The sequence below is a fragment of the Haemaphysalis longicornis genome, unplaced genomic scaffold (genome assembly GCF_048455015.1).
Source record: "Haemaphysalis longicornis isolate Haplotype H1 unplaced genomic scaffold, Haemaphysalis longicornis Haplotype H1 scaffold_10, whole genome shotgun sequence".
NCBI classification, from domain to species: domain Eukaryota; kingdom Metazoa; phylum Arthropoda; class Arachnida; order Ixodida; family Ixodidae; genus Haemaphysalis; species Haemaphysalis longicornis.
This window is the reverse complement of record NW_027526204.1, coordinates 32,280,410-32,299,403: the sequence shown is the minus strand read 5'-3', so window position 1 is coordinate 32,299,403 and position 18,994 is coordinate 32,280,410. Positions and strand designations below refer to the sequence as shown.

General features: G+C 46.4%; 1 protein-coding gene across 2 annotated transcripts in view; it reads left to right on the top strand.

Annotated features, from left to right (window-relative positions):
• The window catches only part of LOC144158347 (uncharacterized), a 36,018-nt gene extending 20,091 nt beyond the window's left edge, over positions 1-15,927 (top strand). Inside the window, exon 6 of one of the 2 annotated variants that reach the window (XM_077689165.1) lies at positions 11,802-15,927. In XM_077689165.1, coding sequence (XP_077545291.1) covers positions 11,802-12,633 — 832 coding nt within the window. In that variant the 3' untranslated portion in view covers positions 12,634-15,927. The remainder of the gene's footprint in view (positions 1-11,801) is intronic. The other variant, XM_077689164.1, reaches the window with a different exon arrangement.
• Positions 15,928-18,994: the final 3,067 nt, after the last annotated feature.

Here is an 18,994-nt window from a genome sequence, read left to right as displayed (position 1 = left end):
CTAAGCCTGGGCTGCGTCAGCCTCATGGGGAGCTCGGGGCTTCTAGGTGTGGCCGTGGCCATTCATTGCAGTTTTCTGCGTGTCTCCGGGTTGCAGCTGTTCGTTTTAAATGCGAATGCATTTCTTAGTCGGGGGTTGTCGTGCGGTCTGTGCCGGCGTCCGCACGCAGGTGTTATCTCTCCGCGCTCCTCTTCGTCCCTAGCAATAGCTGTGGCGCGCCTAGCAACCGGAGCAGGTGGCGGAGAGCGGAGGGCAAGGGGAGAGGAGGAGCGCGCGCGGGCGTGTGAGGTCGCTTGCATCGCGGAGCTCGGGCGGAGTAGCGGCGAGTGAGTGGAGAGGAGGAGCGCGCTCGGTCGTGTGAGGGCGCTCGCATCGCGGAGCTCGGCGGAGAGAGCTCGTGCGCGGGGCGTGCGTGTTGCGCGGGTCTCTCTCTCCTCTCCGCGTACACTCTCTCCGCTCGCTGCGCTCGGAAAAATATATATAAATGCTGTGGAGGGCGCGCCTGTCTCCGTGACTGCTTGCCGACCAGCGCCTTGATAGCGATGGAAGTCGGTGAAGTCGAATCCCTCGCGGCAACGGCACCGACAGCTAGAAGTGTACTCTGGTCTCTCTTCATTAATTACGCCATTAATAATAATTACTCGCAGTGCACTCATCGGTGCACCCAATGCATTCGCATTTCCGCACGATCCCCTTCGGGGAGGTGGGGGGAGTTTTTTTGTTTCCGGGCGCGCTGATATTCTCTCGATCGTGCTCCGAATCTCCGAAGAAATGAAGGCATCAATTAGAGCATTAGCCTATCAGGCAAAAAGGACACACTTCAAGGCCCCCAAAAGCGACTGTTGTTGATGAACCAAAAGAGTTGCATGATCAGTGGAAGAGGGCGCCTGATTTAGAGTGTGTCTTTGCAATATTCCCAGCTTTGCGCCCTCGATGCTGCGTTTACGCTGGTGGAAGCGGTACACTCACCCTATATGTCTGCATGTGTCACCGGTATTTTAAATAATGCTCCACTCTAATAACCTCAACGAGACAACTGAAGAACTTTTGGCTACGACATCATGCCACCTTGATAATGAAGACTGCATTTTCAGCAATTGCCCAGCCTGCTTAGGTATGGCTTGCACAGAGACACTACTATAGCAAAGTCTGTCTGACGTCTTCAGGATTAAGGATGACACACGTCCACCAAGAGATCAGTGGAAAACATTGTAATGCTGAGACCATTCTTTTGATGCCTGAAGAATTTTCAGCAAAGTTCATGGACATGTTAAATCATTTTATTGTCCGCCCGGGGGGAACCAGCCAGTCGCCTTTTCCTGCCTCCCTCTCAGCTCTTTCACCTTCCTGTCTTCTTTTCTACCCCTATCCTGTCATCTCTTCTTTTCCTCATTTCCACACATTTCCAGGCGGCGAGGGTTAACCCTGGGTAAGGAATCAACCTTGAGGACTTAAACCGGGTTATAGCAGCTATGTGTGGCTAACGCGCATCTAGCGCGTTCCCAGGTTGGGCTCGGTGGTGGGCGGCCAGCATAGCTGCTGAATTGATTTCACTTGTTATAGCAACAAGATTTTCTGCATCCCATGATCGTCCTCCAAAACGGGGGACGCAACGAAGCAGTTCAGCAGTTTTTCACTCCTAAAGAAAATTTCCTAAAGTTCCATGTCATGCACTGTGAAAAAGAAGGCTTGTCGATCAGACGTCTGTCACCATTCTTGGTAGCCAAAGTTCTAATGAATGAGCTAGGCGGCGGTTATAAAGTAAGCAAGTTGGGAAGCGGTGACCTTCTCCTAGAAGTACAAGATGCAGCTCAGTGTGCCAAGTTGATGAAAATAACCACTGTTGGCAACAATCCTGTGAGCATCAGTCCCCACCGATCTATGAACACTACCAGAGGTGTTATCTCTGATGAAGACTTTCTGAACTTGTCTGAGCAAGAACTCCTGGAAGGGTTCGAGGGCCAGAATGTTGTGAATGTTCAACGAATCAAAATACGTAGACATGGGAAGGAAATTTTGACCAAGCATGTAATCCTCACATTCTCGACCAGTGTACTGCCCGAGTCTGTCGAGGCAGGCTACGTTAAAATCCCTGTGCGTTTGCATATTCAAAACCCCCGACGCTGCTATAAATGCCAAAGATTTGGCCATGGTTCATTGAGCTGCCGAGGCAAGGCAACATGTCCAAAGTGTAGCCTCCCCGACCACTCGTCTGACACCTATGAAGCTCCACTCCACTGTGTAAACTGCATGGGAGAGCACGCCACGTACTCGCGCTTGTGCCCGCAATGGAAGAAAGAAAAAGAAATAATTGCTGTGAAGTATGAGGAAAACATTACCTTTAGGGAAGCACGACAGAGACTTGCTGACACACACTAGCTTTGCCGATGTAGCGCGACGGGGGGCGGCGCTACACTCGGTTCGAGTTCCCCTTGGAACCCTCCCAGCGAGGCCCTAAGGGACACCCCAAGCCCCCTCAGTGCTGTTGGCTAAGGCCACTGCACATGCCACAAAAGAAGCGTCAAGGGCTGCCCTAGCACCCCTTGATGACAACGCTATGCCCCTTGCTGGCACTGCAGTGACGGTCCCTGCGGAGAGGCAGGCTGCCGCAAACCAGCCAGCCTAGCCCTGCTGTCGCGGCTTCGCAAGAAGCCATGGACACAACGCCAAGCTCTCCGTTGCACAGTACGCCGATAGGGCGTGGCAAGTCGCTTGACCGTTCAAAGCAAAAGCCACCTAGGGTCACGACTCCTGGGAAGGTATCTTGAGCCTGGGAGGGTGACAGCATGGCACTACCTTAATCCTTGTTCAGCATAAGCTGGTGGTAGCTGATAATGTAGTCCAATGGAACTGCAGAGGCCTCCTGAAAAACTTGGACGATATCTATGAATTGCTGTCACAACACCAAATAAGTATTATGTGTCTCCAGGAGACACACTTGAGGACGAACCAAACAAACTTCTTAAAGAACTACTCTGTATTTAGGAAAGACAGGGATGGCTGCATGCATCCCTCTGGAGGAGTTGCGATTATCGTGCAAAAATCAGTGTCATGCCAGTTCTTACCGCTACAGACCAGTTTAGAGGCTGTAGCTATACGAGCCATTATCTTTAATAAACTGGTAACAGTATGCTCACTGTACATACCTCCAGACCACGGGCTCTTCAGTATGGAGTTTGAAACATTAGTTGATCAGCTGCCAGAGCCGTATCTGCTAGTTGGGGATTGTAATGCTCACCACCCACTCTGGGGTTCTGCACGCACGGATGTTAGAAGACGCCTCGTTGAAAAGTTTCTGCTATCATCTGGAGCGTGCATACTTAACAAGAAAGACCCAACATATTATAACACAACACATGCCACATACTCCTGCATAGATCTCGCCATAGCCTCTCCAGTTCTGTTTCCAGCACCCCAATGGAAGGTCCTTAATAACCCGTACGGAAGTGACCACTTTCCAGTAAGCCTGAAGCTTTTAGACACAAGAGGACACTCCATGCCCACAAAAGTTTAAGGAAGAGGCCGCAGACTGGAAAAAATTCAGAGCTCTCTGAGTGTCACTATACACTTATAGACAAACTTGGTATTGATGAAGCTGCTGAGACTCTGACCACCCATATAATTGAAGCTGCGCTGAAGTCCATCCCCCAGACTTCTTCTAGTAGGGTTGCTAAGCCAAAACCTTGGTGGAATGATGATTGCAGGCAGGCCCGTAAGGAACAGAATAAGGCATGGGGTGTCTTGTGTAGGTGCCCAACGATTGAAAACTTGGTACTTTTCAAGCTGGCAAAGGCCAATGGCAGACGGATTTGGCGTATTGCGAAAAGGGAAAGCTGGAATCGTTTTGTGTCATCAATCACATCATATACTGACACGCGGAAAGTATGGAGGAGAATTAAAGTACTCCGAGGAAGTAACATTCTTACGCACCCTTTGGCCAGCACAAGTGGAGACACTTTACAAGACCAAGCGAATGCTCTAGGCAAGCATTTTGAGTATGTGTCAAGCTCAGCTCACTATTCAAATAACTTTCTGAGACACAAGAAGGCAGAGCAACAGAAGATTGTACGTGATAAACGGCAGTCTGAGGTAGGGTATAATTGCCCCTTCACTATGAAGGAGCTTACTTGTGGTAAATTATCACCAGGTCGAGACCGTATAACATACACCATGATTAAGCACCTGCACGACGACACGCTAGAAGCGCTCTTACTGTTGTTTAACAAGATCTGGCGTGCAGGGCAATTTCCAAAAGTGTGGAAAGAAGCTATTGTGGTGCCAATTCTAAAGGAGGGGAAAGATCCATCACTTGCAACTAGTTTCAGACCGGTCGCTTTAAGCAGTTGCGTATGCAAGGTTTTTGAAAAAACGAATAACCGTCGCCTTATCTATTTTCTTGAGTACCATGGTATTATAGACAATCGCCAGGCGGGTTTTCGCTCTGGTAGATCTACAGCAGACCACCTAGTGGCTATTGAATCCTACATCAGGGACGCATTTGTTCATAAGCAGCATTGTTTATCAGTTTTCTTTGACCTCCAGAAAGCTTACGGCACAGCCTGGCGTTACGGTATTCTTTGTGATCTGCGCCGCCTTGGAGTTTGTGGAAACATGCTGAGCAGTTTGAAAGATTACTTTTCGGAGCACACCTTTCAGGTTAGGGTTGGAAATGTCCTCTCAAAGATGTTCGTCCAAGAAAATGGAGTGCCGCAGGGTGGTGTGCTCAGCTGCACCCTTTTTATTGTTAAAATGAATTCCTTAGGAACTGCACTTCCTCGCTCCATATCCTACTCGCTATATGTTGATGATGTGCACATTGCGTTTAAATCATGTAATATGTCCATTTGTGAGAGGCAAATCCAACTAGCTGCAAACAAACTTACAAAATGGGCAGATGAGAATGGCTTCTGTTTTAACCCAGAAAAAAGCACGTGTGGTCTTCTCTAGGCAGAGTGGTATCCGCCCAGATCCTGTTATTAAACTCAATGAAACACCCATATCAGTAAAAAAGGAGCACAAGTTCCTTGGGGTTGTGCTTGATGACAAACTTTCATTCATTGCGCACCTCAAACGCCTTAAAGGGACCCTGCAACACTTGCCATCGACTACTAGTACTGTATTTTGGGATAAAGTCTATTGTCCCAGAAATCTCCTCCCGCAAGAATTATGAAAATCCGTTCGCAATTAACGAAACTACGCGCGATGAGAAATCGCGCATAATCGTTCCCTCTCAACTCGAGCGCGGACAAGGCGACGAAAGCTGCGCGCTCTCTCCCGGAGAGGGGGGCGGCTCGCGGCGTTCTCTTCGGCGGCCTTCGATATATCACATGCCGGGTAGTTTTCTCCTTTTCTCCGCAACGCGGAGGGACCTATTTCCGGTCTGGTGCCACAAAAAAGCAGGCATGGGTGCCTGCTCGCAAGTGCGCGCTCGGGCTGGTAGGGCGTTTTTGAAGCAATAAACGTTTGTAGTCGAGTGGTCCCGTTGAAAGGGAAGTATTGAGCTCATCACTCAAACTCCGCGCGCACTCAAAACACAAAATAAATGGCAAAACTGTGCCTACAGGTTCAGGCATAGAAGAGGTTCGTACACAGCAATGACGACGACGGAAATGGGAGAATCTACCGGCGAAGTTGACCAGTGACAGCCGATCGGGCAGCCATGGCCTATGTGACGTCCCTCAGGCCATGCATAATGAGGACAACTGAAGAGAGAGCGGTTTGTTTTTCCGCGTCTTTCACATCGATTTGCGCGCTCACCGCTTCACGTGCACGTGTAATATTTGGCTCAGGTATTCCTGGCAGTGTAATCTAAACGTCGCGCAGGTTTACTTGCAGTGCTCAAAGAGTGTTCCAGGGTCCCTTTAAAGTTAAATGTTTGGATACAGTCAGGATCCTGAAAGTCCTCTCACACCAGTCTTGGGGTACTGACACAAAGTGCCTATTGGCCTTATTCAATAGCCTTGTGAGGTCCCGCATTGACTACAGGTGTCTTGTTTATCAACCTGCCACGAGAACAGCTCTAAAGATGTTAGACCCTGTCTACCATCTTGGCCTTCGTCTGGCTACAGGCGCTTTCTGAACAAGCCCTGTTTTAAGCCTGTATGTGGAAGCCAATCAGTGGTCTCTTGAAACACAGCGGAAGTACACTGGGCTGAATTATGCTCTAAAAGTGACATCCTTGACCGGACACCCGAACAGCACTCTAGCTAACCAGGCAATCAAGCTTTTTGAAAAGCGACCTGCCATGGCTGAGCCATTCCTTCTGTCGGTGAGGGCACTGGCCACAGGCCTGGGAATATCCTTCACTGACGCTCAGAAAAGCAGCTTTGCCGACTTTGTCCCTCCAAGGGATCTGTGCCCTATCTCTTATGATCTCTCTTTTATGAAGATTGACAAAAGAACTGCTCCAAAGAAATTAATTATGCAGCATTTTTTGTTTTTGCAGAACAAGTACAGAGCATCTGAGTTCTACACAGATGCTTCCAAGACAGCTGGTGCAGTATCATGTGCTGCACATGGTCCAAACTTTTCCACGTCAAAGACTATGCCTGACGCCACATCTATATTCACTGCTGAAACACACGGCCTTGTATTGGCTGTAGAATATATTATTGAGAACAATGTCCAAAAGTCGGTGATATTCACTGATTCTCAAAGTGCTGTGCAGGCTTTAGCGTCACGAAAGTTACAAAAAAATCCAGTCTTTAATCAATTGCTAAAACTACTGTGCTCAGCCCACAAACAAAAACTTGAAATCACAGTCTGTTGGGTCCCAGGTCACTGCGGCATAGCCGGAAATGAGCAAGCAGACAGGATTGCTGTAACTGCAGCTCTTCGGAGTTACCTAGATATTCAAAGCGTCCCGTACGAAGATCTTAAAGCGTACGTACGTAAGAGGCTGCTCGACCAATGGCAGGAAGATTGGAATGGGCAAACAGCAAACAAATTGCACATGGTAAAACCCAAGTTAGGTAGATCGATCCGTGAGAAACGAGACAGGATCACAGAGGTTACTCTCTGTAGACTGTGCATAGGCCATACCCATGCTACACATGCGTACCTACTGAAAGGAACAGAACAGCCACGCTGCTTGAGGTGTGGAGGGTCGCTATCAGTCACGCAAGTACTGGTAGAATGCAAACTACTTGAACCACAAAGAAAGCTTCATTTTCCAGAATTGTTCACACGCATGATCCCTCAACACCCATTGCTATTTTTATCAGACGAGCCACTTTTCTGTTAACCGTGTTTTTAAGTACCTCTCAGACGTAGATTTTTTAAGGTATGTGTCATATCACCCGTGAGCCGAGCCACCATCGCATGCTAAAACCTGGTAGGGCCACTCATTGCTACCGCAAAGACGGTGGCAAGGGGTGCACATAGAAAATGCCTGTCATAGTGACAAATGTTTTTACTTGGCCCTCTACACCAATTCTTCTTTTTTAACAGAAATTTGAGATACCTTTTATTATATATTCTGTACTTTATATTCTCACTTGAATAATTCTCACCATAGTACTGGCGCTCTTTGGCCTTGATGCCCTTGCGCCAAGAAAACCTAACATCATCATCATCAACCATCTTATTGTCCACCATTCCATCAGTAAGCAGCAAGCCAGCTACTTCCGATACCTTATAGCCAACTGAAGTCTGCAGGCGACCATCATAGTGACGAAGTATGCAGAATATATAGCTCTATAGTTCAGTACGCGCCACAGTCATGCCACTGCGTCAACTCACAGGTTCAAATACACCCCATAGCTACATAATTTGGCAAGCAGGAAACCGCACCTGCAGAGGTTTCTGTACACTCTGCAGTTATTTCTGACTGTTTGGAGCATGGCACAGTTGCAGTACACATGTTTCTGAGCACAGTGCTTTCGAAACAAACAAGATCTGCGTTAGCTACAAAATTTATTATTTCTCTGACAGAAGAGAACTTCGTGAATCTCTGCTACCACGAAGTGGAGTGTAAACTGTCAGCAGAATGGAATTTCTTTGCCACACCACACGGCTAAAGTGCATGTGATGACATCAGAGGCACGCTCAAAGGTCTTGCAGTGAGAGCAAGTATCCAGAGATTGAGACCTTTTCAGGATCAGAATAATGCCAAAGGACGCGTATGCCGGGGTAAAGACGATGTCAAACAAATAACTAATCTGGCTCCCATGTTTTAAAACAAGAAACAAGAGTGCAGCTTGGTTCACGATTAGCCGTGGCAATTCCAGTCAACGAAACGCAACACTTCAGACCAGCTATGCGTTCAACACTTCACATTGCCATTAAATCCTACTCAAGCTCCAAAAAAATTCAGGTAAACAACCAAAAATGAACAACTAGGCTGGTTTCTTTGATGCTAACTATTCAACTGGGGAAGATTTGAACTACTGGATAAAAAACAGAGGGCAAAAGGGACAAGTGGCTAAAAATTTCATGTTTGCTGTAACAGGTATCCTGCCGTGATGTCTGAGCAAGGTTGAATGTGGTGCAGAGGGAAACACGACTCTGTGATTCTTGTTCCTTCACGTCAGACAATCAGATCAGGCTCGCTTCACTTCCTGTAATTGACTGTGCATAGACCCAATAATTAAAAAGTGGCAAATTAGCCGAAATATGCTGTTTATGGTGTATTTTTGTGGTGTCAAGTGACAAACAATGTTCATTTAGCAGAGAGCCAGGTGTGCGCATGCCTGCCGCATAAAATTTCGTAGGCATGTAGGCATTCCGAGCTGGGGACACACTTCAGTAGTGGACATAAGTGCGGGTAATTGCACACTTTAAAAAAAATTCTTGCCTCCAACGAAATTTACACGACTGCGACTTTTGAACGAAATGCTAAATGTTGGGTGCGTATAACGAGCTGTCTCAAGTAATTTTACCTGTTACGATTTGGTGCTTCATGTAGGTCTGAAGGTTGGAGAAAAACTCATTTTTTAACATTTTTGTAAGCAACTGGCCTAAAAAGTAGTCTGTAATCAACCTTAATTATGTTCAGTAGACACTCAAGGAATATATCAATGGCACGGTGAAAATATTAGGACTGAAGCTTTATGATGCCTTTGCAAAAAATTCTGAAAACGTGCCATTTCTTGCGTTTTAAACTAATACAACACTAAAAATTCTTGGCTGGCTCCACTCAAGCTGCAGCTTCAAACAGCAAGGCAAGATGAAGGTTCTACAATATTTGTCATTCTACATGGTTTATTTATTTAAATTTATTATGTTCAACCACATTTTTTTGTTTGCAGAAACTTTAAGGAGTTCTCACATGACTGCAAAATTTTTTTGACGAAAATGCTTAGTGTGTGGGCCTCCAATACGTCCAAGGAAATCATCGTACTAGCGAACACTAAACAGAGACAGTGGCAAAAGAGGCGACGAAAGCCACGCTAGAACTTCAACTCAGTTTATGCAACAGAAACGCGAAAAGGCTATATGTACATGAAGCGTGGAAAGGGTAAAAAGCAGCGAACACAAACCAAATAAAATAAAATAGTATCGCACTCGTCACACTTGCTCATATAACAGAGCCATCTCACAGTGCCCGCCAATATCACTCGGCGTAAATTAAACTTACATGTCTGTTCGGCTATGACCCCTCACCCGTGCACAACCTGCTCCCCCTCTTAAAAAACCGATTTCCTTTTCAGACAGTACCAACGATGGTGAACTGATGCACCTTTCCCTTTCTCTGTTTATCATGAAGGCCTCAAAAATTTCTCGTTCTATCTGCGAGGAAGACCTGTACAGGATGAGTGTGTGCAGAAAATCTGGAGTGCAATCCTTACACCTCCGGCAGTGATCAGCCAGGTGGCCAGCCCCCATGTGCGCCTTCACAGCCGCTTGGTGCTCTTTCAGCCCTACATTAAGGCACCTGCCTGTTTGACCGACGTAGCATTTCTTGCACGACGAAGATCTTGTAGACTACGCCAATCGCATAATCCACAAACCTACTTTTGTGCTTCGTGTCACAGCGGGGCTTTGTGCAAGGGTTGTTCACCTTACGCAGCATCTTGGAGAGCTTCTCAGGTGCCGAGAATACAACCTCCACACCGCACTTCCCACCGACCTTTTTCAGGCGGTGGGACACTTGATGCACGTACGGAACAGCCACCACAGGCACTTTTTGCCTTTGGCTTTCCGAACCTGGCAAGCGGTCACTTTTCAAATCCTTGACAAGGTTCTCCGCCACAAAGGACACAACTTCTGATGGAAAACCTGCCGCTCTCAGTCGTTCAGCTTGCTCAAGCAAACTAGCCTGCATTTTATGCTGGCATGACCTGGTGAGCGCCGCCCTCGTAACGTTCTTCACAATGCCACGTTTCACCAGCTTGGAATGGGCTGACTGGTAGGGCAGGATGCCCTTTTCACTACGAGGCACATACTGCCAACACGGCTGATCACTGCCCAGGTGCAGGCGCACATCCAGAAACTGCAGAACACCCATCTCGGGAAACTCGTGCGTGAACGTCACCGCCTGCGCACTCACAAAAAGTGCGTAGCACATGACCTACAATATTATCTGTATCACCGGGCACAACCTGGTCTAACACAACAAGGAAATCATCCACATATCTGCATATTTTTACAACCGAGCTGCCCTCAAGGCGAGGAGAAATCTGCCTGTCACACCTTGCTAAGAACAAGTCACTCAGGACTGGGGAATACACGAGCCTATGCAAACACCCTCTTTTTGCACCACCAGCCTACCTTGAAATCTAACTAATGTGGATGATAGGTAAAATTCCAACAATGCCATGAAGCTACTAGCCGACATGCCCGCAGAATTTTGGAACGGAACAATACCACTCGCATGTATGCTTTCCTGGACAGCGCTGAGCATTCCACTTTTGGGAATGGAATAAAAAAGCTCTTCCGCGTCAATAGAAAATGCTAAAAGGCCATTTCCTGTCCCTTCACGCTCCGAGAAAAAACAAGTGTGACGAGTGCGATACTATTTTATTTTATTTGGTTTGTGTTCACTGCTTTTTACCCTTTCCATGCTTCATGTACATATAGCCTTTTCGTGTTTCTGTTGCATAAACTGAGTTCAAGTTCTAGCGTGTGTTTCGTCGCCTCTTTTACTTCTCTCTCTGTTTAGTGTTCGCTAGTACGATGATTTCCTTAGTCAGTAACCGACTCGCCAAACTTACCGCCTTAGTAGTCCTCCAATAAATTATTGGCAACTAGCAGAAATTCTTTCGACAAAATTGGCAATAGCTGATTTTGGCGCTGGGTTTCGTGTGGAATGACCGTGCTATGTTTTCTGTATAAGTAAGCCACACTGTTTTGGAGGTTTTAATTAACTCTCATGTTGCCCCAGAAAATGAACTAATCAAACTTAGAATCACCTATATCAACCCTTATTGTTTATGTATTTGTGTACATGGAATGAGTAAAGTATAAATATTTCTTTAATAACATGCATAATTCCCACTACCGGAGAAGAATTAGTATGGCCTAATTAAAATTTTCTTTTATGGAGAGAAAATGTGAAGTACTGGACTTGTAATGCGATCTGTGGATATATAACCTGCTGCCACATTTTCTGTTAAACAATGCTTGACAGAAGTTGTTCAGAACTGTGAAAAAAATTTTGCAGAAACCTTGAATTTACTGTGGAGTGTACATTGTAAAAAGTTTGTATAAATGCATTTTTTGGGTTGACACCTTTTGCCGTGGGTCTCAAAGATTGTGTTTGCTTGATTCTTGCAATATCTTCATTCCATATTTCATTTTTTTGTATCTTATTCTGCCAGCGTAGAAGTTTTTTAACTGACCGTGAAAAAATTTCATTTCAGAGGGAAGCTTCATTCCTGCCAGTCCTGTCAGCAATGCGACCACCCCCCTCGTGAGGTGAAATTGTGTGCCAGAAAAATGTGCTGCACCTACACTGTTCGCAAAAAAAGGTTTCTTGAAAAATGCAACCTGGGCAGCCACCAGAGATCGCACTCTGGGGAGAGGCCGTATGTGTGCACCACCTGCCAGAAGAGCTTTCCTCAAAGAGCTAGGCTGGTTGTTCATGAAAGATTGCACTCAGGCGTGAGGCCGCATGTGTGCAGCACTTGTCAGAAGACCTTTACTCAAAGATGGCACCTGGTTAATCATGAGAAATTGCACTCTGGCGAGAGACTGTATCTGTGCACCACCTGTCAGAAGAGCTTTACTCAAAGACACCACCTGGTTCTTCATGAAAGATTGCACTCTGGCGAGAGGCCATATGCGTGCAGCACCTGTCAGAAGAGCTTTACTCGGAGAGATAGCCTGGTTGTTCATGAAAGATTGCACTCTGGCGAGAGGCCGTATGTGTGCAGCACCTGTCATAAGACCTTTAATCAAAGAGGTAGCCTGGTTGCTCATGAAAGATTGCACTCTGGCGTGAGGTCGTATGTGTGCAGCACTTGTCAGAAGAGCTTTACTCAAAAATGCCACCTGGTTGATCATGAGAAATCACACTCTGTCGAGAAACAGCATGTGTGCAGCACCTGTCAGAAGACCTTTACTCGGAGAGCTAGCCTGGTTTATCATGAAAGATTGCACTCTGGCGAGAGGCCGTATGTGTGTAGCACCTGTCAAAAGAGCTTTACTCAAAGAAAGCACCTCGTTTTTCATGGGAGATCGCACTCTTGTTAGAAGGTTGTTGGTAGCACGTGTCAGAAGAGCTGTAGACGTAGTTCCAGCTTGGTGGTTCATACAATATTTCACTCTGGCGAGAAGGCTGTATACGGTAGCACCTGCCAGAAGTGCTTTGCTCGAAGACCCAACCTGATTAAACATGAAAAATTTCACTCTGTTGAGAGGACTTTTGTGTGCAGCAGCTGTCAGAAGAGCTTTACTCAAAATAACCCACCTAGTCACCTATGAAACACTGCATTCTCATCAAGGACTCTGTGTGTGTTATCTCTCAGAAAAGCTTTACTCACAAATTTCACCTGGTCTCATGAAAGACTGCACTGTCTTGAAAACAGTCGGTAGAACCTATCAAAAGAGCTTTACTCATAGTCCAGCTTGGTCACTCATGAAGGAGTGCACTCTCAGAAAAGGCCATAATTCTACATCTTTTGTCAGATTTACACATAGAAATGGGAGTTGATTGCTCATGAAGAATTACACTTCAGGTGGAACCCATACATGTGTATCCATTGAGAGAATCAGCTTACTAAAATACACTTCTTTGTACTGCACAAACGCCACACATTATGTCTATAGTATCCGTCGAACTAGTTTCACTCGTGGAAGTCACTTGGGGAATTGCATTAACGATTTTATCCTTTGCAGGGTGTGTTCACCCCATTGGGAGAGCTTATTCTCAAAGCTTTTTCTTAGTCTTGTATGGTTGCACTTAGGGGACAACTACCATTTGGCAACAACTGTTCTGCTCAAGCAATTTCACTCTCAAAGAAAACCTATTTGCTACCTATTTCAAAAAGCATGTTTGATATATCATGCAAGATTCCATCATGGAGAAAAATCTAATGCCTGTACCATTTGTGAAAAACTGATTGTTTTACATGTATATTTGATGAGGGATGACATATTGTAAACACGGTATAATCTTTGGGTGTCAGAAAAGTTTTGCCCAGAAACCTCCAAAAGGGGTTCTGAAACACTAGCCACCGATACTTGGATATACATATGTTAAATAAAGCAATGTCCTTGTAATCAGCTCCTTTCACTTTGTTGAACTGATTGGATTACTGGTCTTTCAAAACAGTGATTTATTACAGAGGTTTATTTCCTCCTCGGTTCATTTGTCTTCTTCAAAACCTGAATATTTCCCCTCGGTATTGCTCCTGATGCTCAGCTGCTCGGTGATCTCTCCCACCAATTTCAGCTATGCTTCACTTATCTGTCAGCTACTGTATTGTAAGCATCGCTTTTGGGATGAATCGTCTGACTTGCAGCATTTTGTACAGCTAAGACAATCTGCATTTTACTCACGCGTGGAGAAGAACACGAAAACGGGATTTTTATTGCTCCACACTCTGATTAAAGTTGCATTAAACGGGACTACCCTCAATCATCAGCCACCGGGCCAAAGTGACGACAAGAATTGGTGCATAGAGCCTCAAATCATCGTCGTAAGCCTGCCTAGGCCCACTGCAGGGACTTCACCTCTCCTATATACCTCCAATTATCCCCCTCATGTGCTAACTGGGACCAATTTATCCCCGCACACTTCTTGATCTCATCTGCCCATCTAAATTTCTCCCACCCCCTGCCACTGTTACTTTTAATGACCAACGGTTATCTTGCCTCCGCATCACATGCCCTGCCCACGTTCATTTCTTCCTAATTTCTGCTAATATGTCCTTAACACGCGTTTTTTCTCTTACCCACTCCGCTCTCTTCTCTACCAAGTTACACCTATCTTCCGTTCCATTGCTCGCTGAGACATCCTCAATTAAAGTTGAACTCTGAGCCTGAAAGTTTCTGACCCGGAGCCTTAAATATGTGAAAGCAAAACAGGCGGTTCTCAACCACCAGCCACTAGGCGAAAGTAGCAAGGACATAAATGAATATGTATAGGAGCTTCAAACGAGAAAATTGATAAAAATTTGGATCTGAATTTGTCAGGGCGAGCATGTGCATGTGTTCCCGAAGTGGTGTCTGTTTGGTGTTTGTTGCGACACTTTTATGTACCAATGTCGCGCTTGTTAGTGTTGTGGTCGTAGCTATGCTGTGCACTGGTTTGCACACATTATTTCATTCTGTCTTCCATACATTTCTTTGAAATATATGCGTTTATAACCCCAACAAAAGTGACTGGTTTTGCACTTAACCTACCTAGTCATCAGTGAAAGCAGACTATGCGCACATGTAGTGTGTTGTGAAAATTTGCTATTGCTTGAGAATTGTCCGTCTGCCATCCCGCTGTATGTACTGACGATTCATCCTTTAAGCAAACTGGCCTGGAGCTCAATTTCACGATTGAAACAACGAAACAGAATGGCATCTTGTATCTGGATTTGTAATTTTGGTTTAATAAGGAGCATGTCTGCTGGATGTATGCACCACGATCGGTCAAGCCTTTGATGAACTACTCATCGGGCCGTTCCAAGCTTGTTAAAAACGTTGTTGCCTTGTCATGTTTTCGCTCAGCAGTTTCAAAATTGTGCCAACACTTGATGACAGACAGTTTCAATCAGCAAGTTAAAAAGTTAAGGGAGGCAGGATTTCCACAGGACCTCTTGTCATAGTCATGTGAAAAACTTCTCAAAATCCTAAAAACAAAGTGGCTGCTGGGATTTGCAGAGGACACCCAAAAGCCCAAAGAAGTTGCCATCATCCCACACATTCATACGATCACGCACGTCCTAAAAAAAGTGGGCCATCGCTATGGAGTGCTAGTGGCTATCACGACTCGCAACAAATTGTGTTATGGCAGGCTTGACAGAAAGATAGAGTGGGGAAGTGATAAGGCGTCACTTGTGGTGTTCAACACAAGAACCGGTATGTTGCCTGCGCGACAGGAGTTGCGTACAGCATTCCTTTACCCTGTGGCCGAACTTATGTTGGATAAACTGGCCGCTGTATCAACGTGCGTTTGAAAGAATACGAATTGTCATTGATGGGCCCTCTATCATCTCATCTTTCTTCGCATTCTGCTAAGAGCAGCGTATGTAAACCTAATTTTCCTGCCACTAACCTTGTATTTAGGCACTGTGATCAAACAACCCGCAAAATCATGGAGGCATTCCACAGAAGAACAAAGTGATAAGTGTGAGCCAAACAAGCGTGTCTCCATCCTAAAGAGATTGCATATCTTTGTGTGCCTTGACAGTATCGTGTATATCTAGTGTCATCACCGTGACCTTTGTAAACTTGTTTCGATCATGCGTAGTGTCTTTTTATTTTATTGTGTGTGTTGAGTGTTTATATTCACCCTTGAGAATAAAATTTGGCGGCTGTCCTTGTGTTGCCCTTCCTTCGTCTTTGTTTGAGTTCACGCTGATTGTATCCAAGAAGATTCATTCTTTACCTGACGTAGGTGTTACCAACTGTAAAATTTTTTCCGTACTTGTAGGGTGTTCTATCGATTTTTCTCTTATCGTTGGGCCGTAGTGCCGTTCAGCCAGTTTTCCACCAGCGTAGGGCGATTTTGAGTTTCACCAAATGAACCTGCTTAAGTACGAAATTATTCTTTCATCGATGAGTTTCAACATCCGCTGCATAGAGCGTATAGGTCGGACTCATCAGAAAACGACAGAGTGCAAGTGGAATTTTTGCAGAGGAAAGACATCTTTAAGAATGAAACGTTCACTATCTGCAAAAGAGCTGTCCTCCATGATCAACATGGAGGAAAGAGTGAATGTCGGCAGTAAGTGTATAATAATATGAAACTATGTAACTGCCACTTGCATAGTACCTTCGATGACTTCACACAATTAGTATCTGCTCGTCATTAACATGGGATAGAAACAATTTGTCAATTCGGAGCCGATCAATAATGAATAAAAAATTGAGTGTCCTACTTTCTGAAGAAGCCCCGCAGGGGGCACCTTGTTTACTCTAGGTGTTTTGGTGAGTAGCGCCACCATGGTCCCGAGCTCCGCAGGGGTGCCTACTACCGTAGGCACTTGGTGTCTTGCAACACCACGGACCCGAGCACGTGGGTTCGACCCACCCACGTCCCGGCTGTGTGTGGCTTTGCCGTGTCCGGGGAAAAGGGAAACCTGGTGGCTGAGCCAAAGTTGGGGTTGTTTTTGGACCTTTAGGGCCCCCAAGCAGCGGCAACACGCCACTTTGGCCCCTGCTTCTCGCAGACGGTACCCCCGGTCTGACCCGCCCGGCGGAAATCAGCCAGTCGCCTTTTCCCCTCTTTCTCTCCACTCTTTCACTTTCCTATCTCCTCTCCTACCCCTGTCCTGTCATCTCCTTACTTCCTGATCTCTACATTTTTCCTGGCGGCAATGGTTAACCCTGTGCAAGGATATCAACCTCGGTACCAAGTATAGGGTTATAGTGGCAGGGTAACGGTGAGCGTGTACTTTAACGTCATGTTCCCTTGTTGGGCTCGGTGGTGGGCGACCGGCTCTGCCGCCGAATTGATTTCATGCTCATATGGCTTTTTCTATCACCCCCCAAAAAACTGATCGGCCTTCGAAAAGGGGCCGCACCGAGGTAACACAATTGAAACCAGTTTCCCAAGGTGAAACTTTCACAAAATACCATGTTATCCACTCTGAAGACGAAAATGCACCCCTTGCTAAAAAATCTGTCTTCCTCATTGCAAAGTGCCTTTAAAGCGTTATTGGCCGGGATTACCAAGCAAAAAAACTAGCCTCTGGTGATCTGCTGGTAGAAGTGCAACGAAAGAACCAAAGTCAGAACCTACTAAAACAGAACACCCTGGCTGAACTCACAGTAACGGTCACACCACATCGTAGCATGAATACAATGCAGGGCGTGATCTCTGAGAGGGAGCTGCTTCACGAGACAGATGAGGATTTGCTTGAGGGACCAGGGCGTCACGGCTGTGCGGCGGATCACCATGCGTCGCGCAGGTGAGGAAATTCGAACTAAGCATGTTCTGAATTTCAACCGTCCAACGCTTCCTGAATCCGTCCATGCTGCCTTCATATCCTGTCCAGTACGCCCTTACATACCTAGTTCTCGAAGGGGCTTCAAGTGCCAGAAGTATGGCCATGGAACTCAGTCTTGTCTTGGCCGACCCACCTGTGCTCACTGCACACGTGCTGACCACACCAGTGATGAGTGCAAAAAAGAACAAGTGAAATGCCCAAACTGTGGTGAACCACACGCTGCGTACTCGCGTGCATGTCCCGCGTTCAAAAAGGAAAAAGAAATAATCCAACTCAAAGTCACCGAAAACCTAACCTTTGCACAAGCACGCCTCAAGCATGCCCTGCTTTCAGGCAGAAGTTACGCAGACGCTGCTCGCCGGGGGGTGGAGCGTCGTCTTGTGGGTGCGGGCACCCAGTGCAACCTGGTCCCACCACAGCCCTTCGTTCAGCAGCAGAAAGTTGCTCCCGTGGCTTCTGCTGCGACACCCTCCTCCAGTGATGTGCCTAAGGCCCCCAGCGCGACCACCTGTGCTGCGCCAAAGGCCCCTGCCGCGAGGTCCAGTGCTGCGCCAAAGGCCTCCAGTGCTGCGCCCAAGGCCTCCAGCACGAGCTCAGTCCAGATGAGTGATGATCTGGCTCCATTCTGGGCACCTGCAAAACAGCAGAAGGCTGCTCCTGTGGTCACTGCTGTTGTAGGAATGACCAGTGCTGCGGCTGCGACCTCTAGCACAGTGTCACCACTGACACTTCTCCTTCGGAAACCTTGGATGAGGCCATGGATGTCACTCCAAGTACACCTGCTCCTGAAACTCAACAGGAGCGCCGCAGTTCCGCTGGCCACGGTAAATCAAACAAATCGAAGTCACCCAAGGTCACTACACCGGGAACTAACTCGGCGACCTAGGTAAACTATTCAAAGAGCCCCAGAAACACATCTCCTTCTCTAATGACTTTTAATGGAAAAAGAACATCTCATGATCTGTATTTCCCTTTTAGTATTTATGGCTGCTGAAAGTATTATCCACTGGAATTGTAGGGGGCTGTTAAACAACCTTGATGATATATGATATACTCAAATCACAAACCAAAAATACTGTGCCTCCAAGAAACACACCTACGCCCACTTCAGACAAACTTCTTAACACAATACACTATATTCCGTAAAGACAGACTGAACTACCACCAGCCGTCTGGTCGGGTGGAAATTATAGTACAAACATCTGTTGCTTGTCAACACCTGCAGCTACAAACCTCACTTGAAGCAGTTGCCCTTAGAGCCATAATTTTTGATAGACTAATAACAGTGTGTTCTCTTTATATCCCACCGGACTATCGCCTATCCAGCGTCGAATTTGAAGACTTAATCAATGAGCTACCTGAACCCTACCTAATAACTGGGGATTTTAATGCCCACAACCCTATCTGGGGATCTGCGCAAGCTGACGCACGAGGGCGGCTTATTGAAA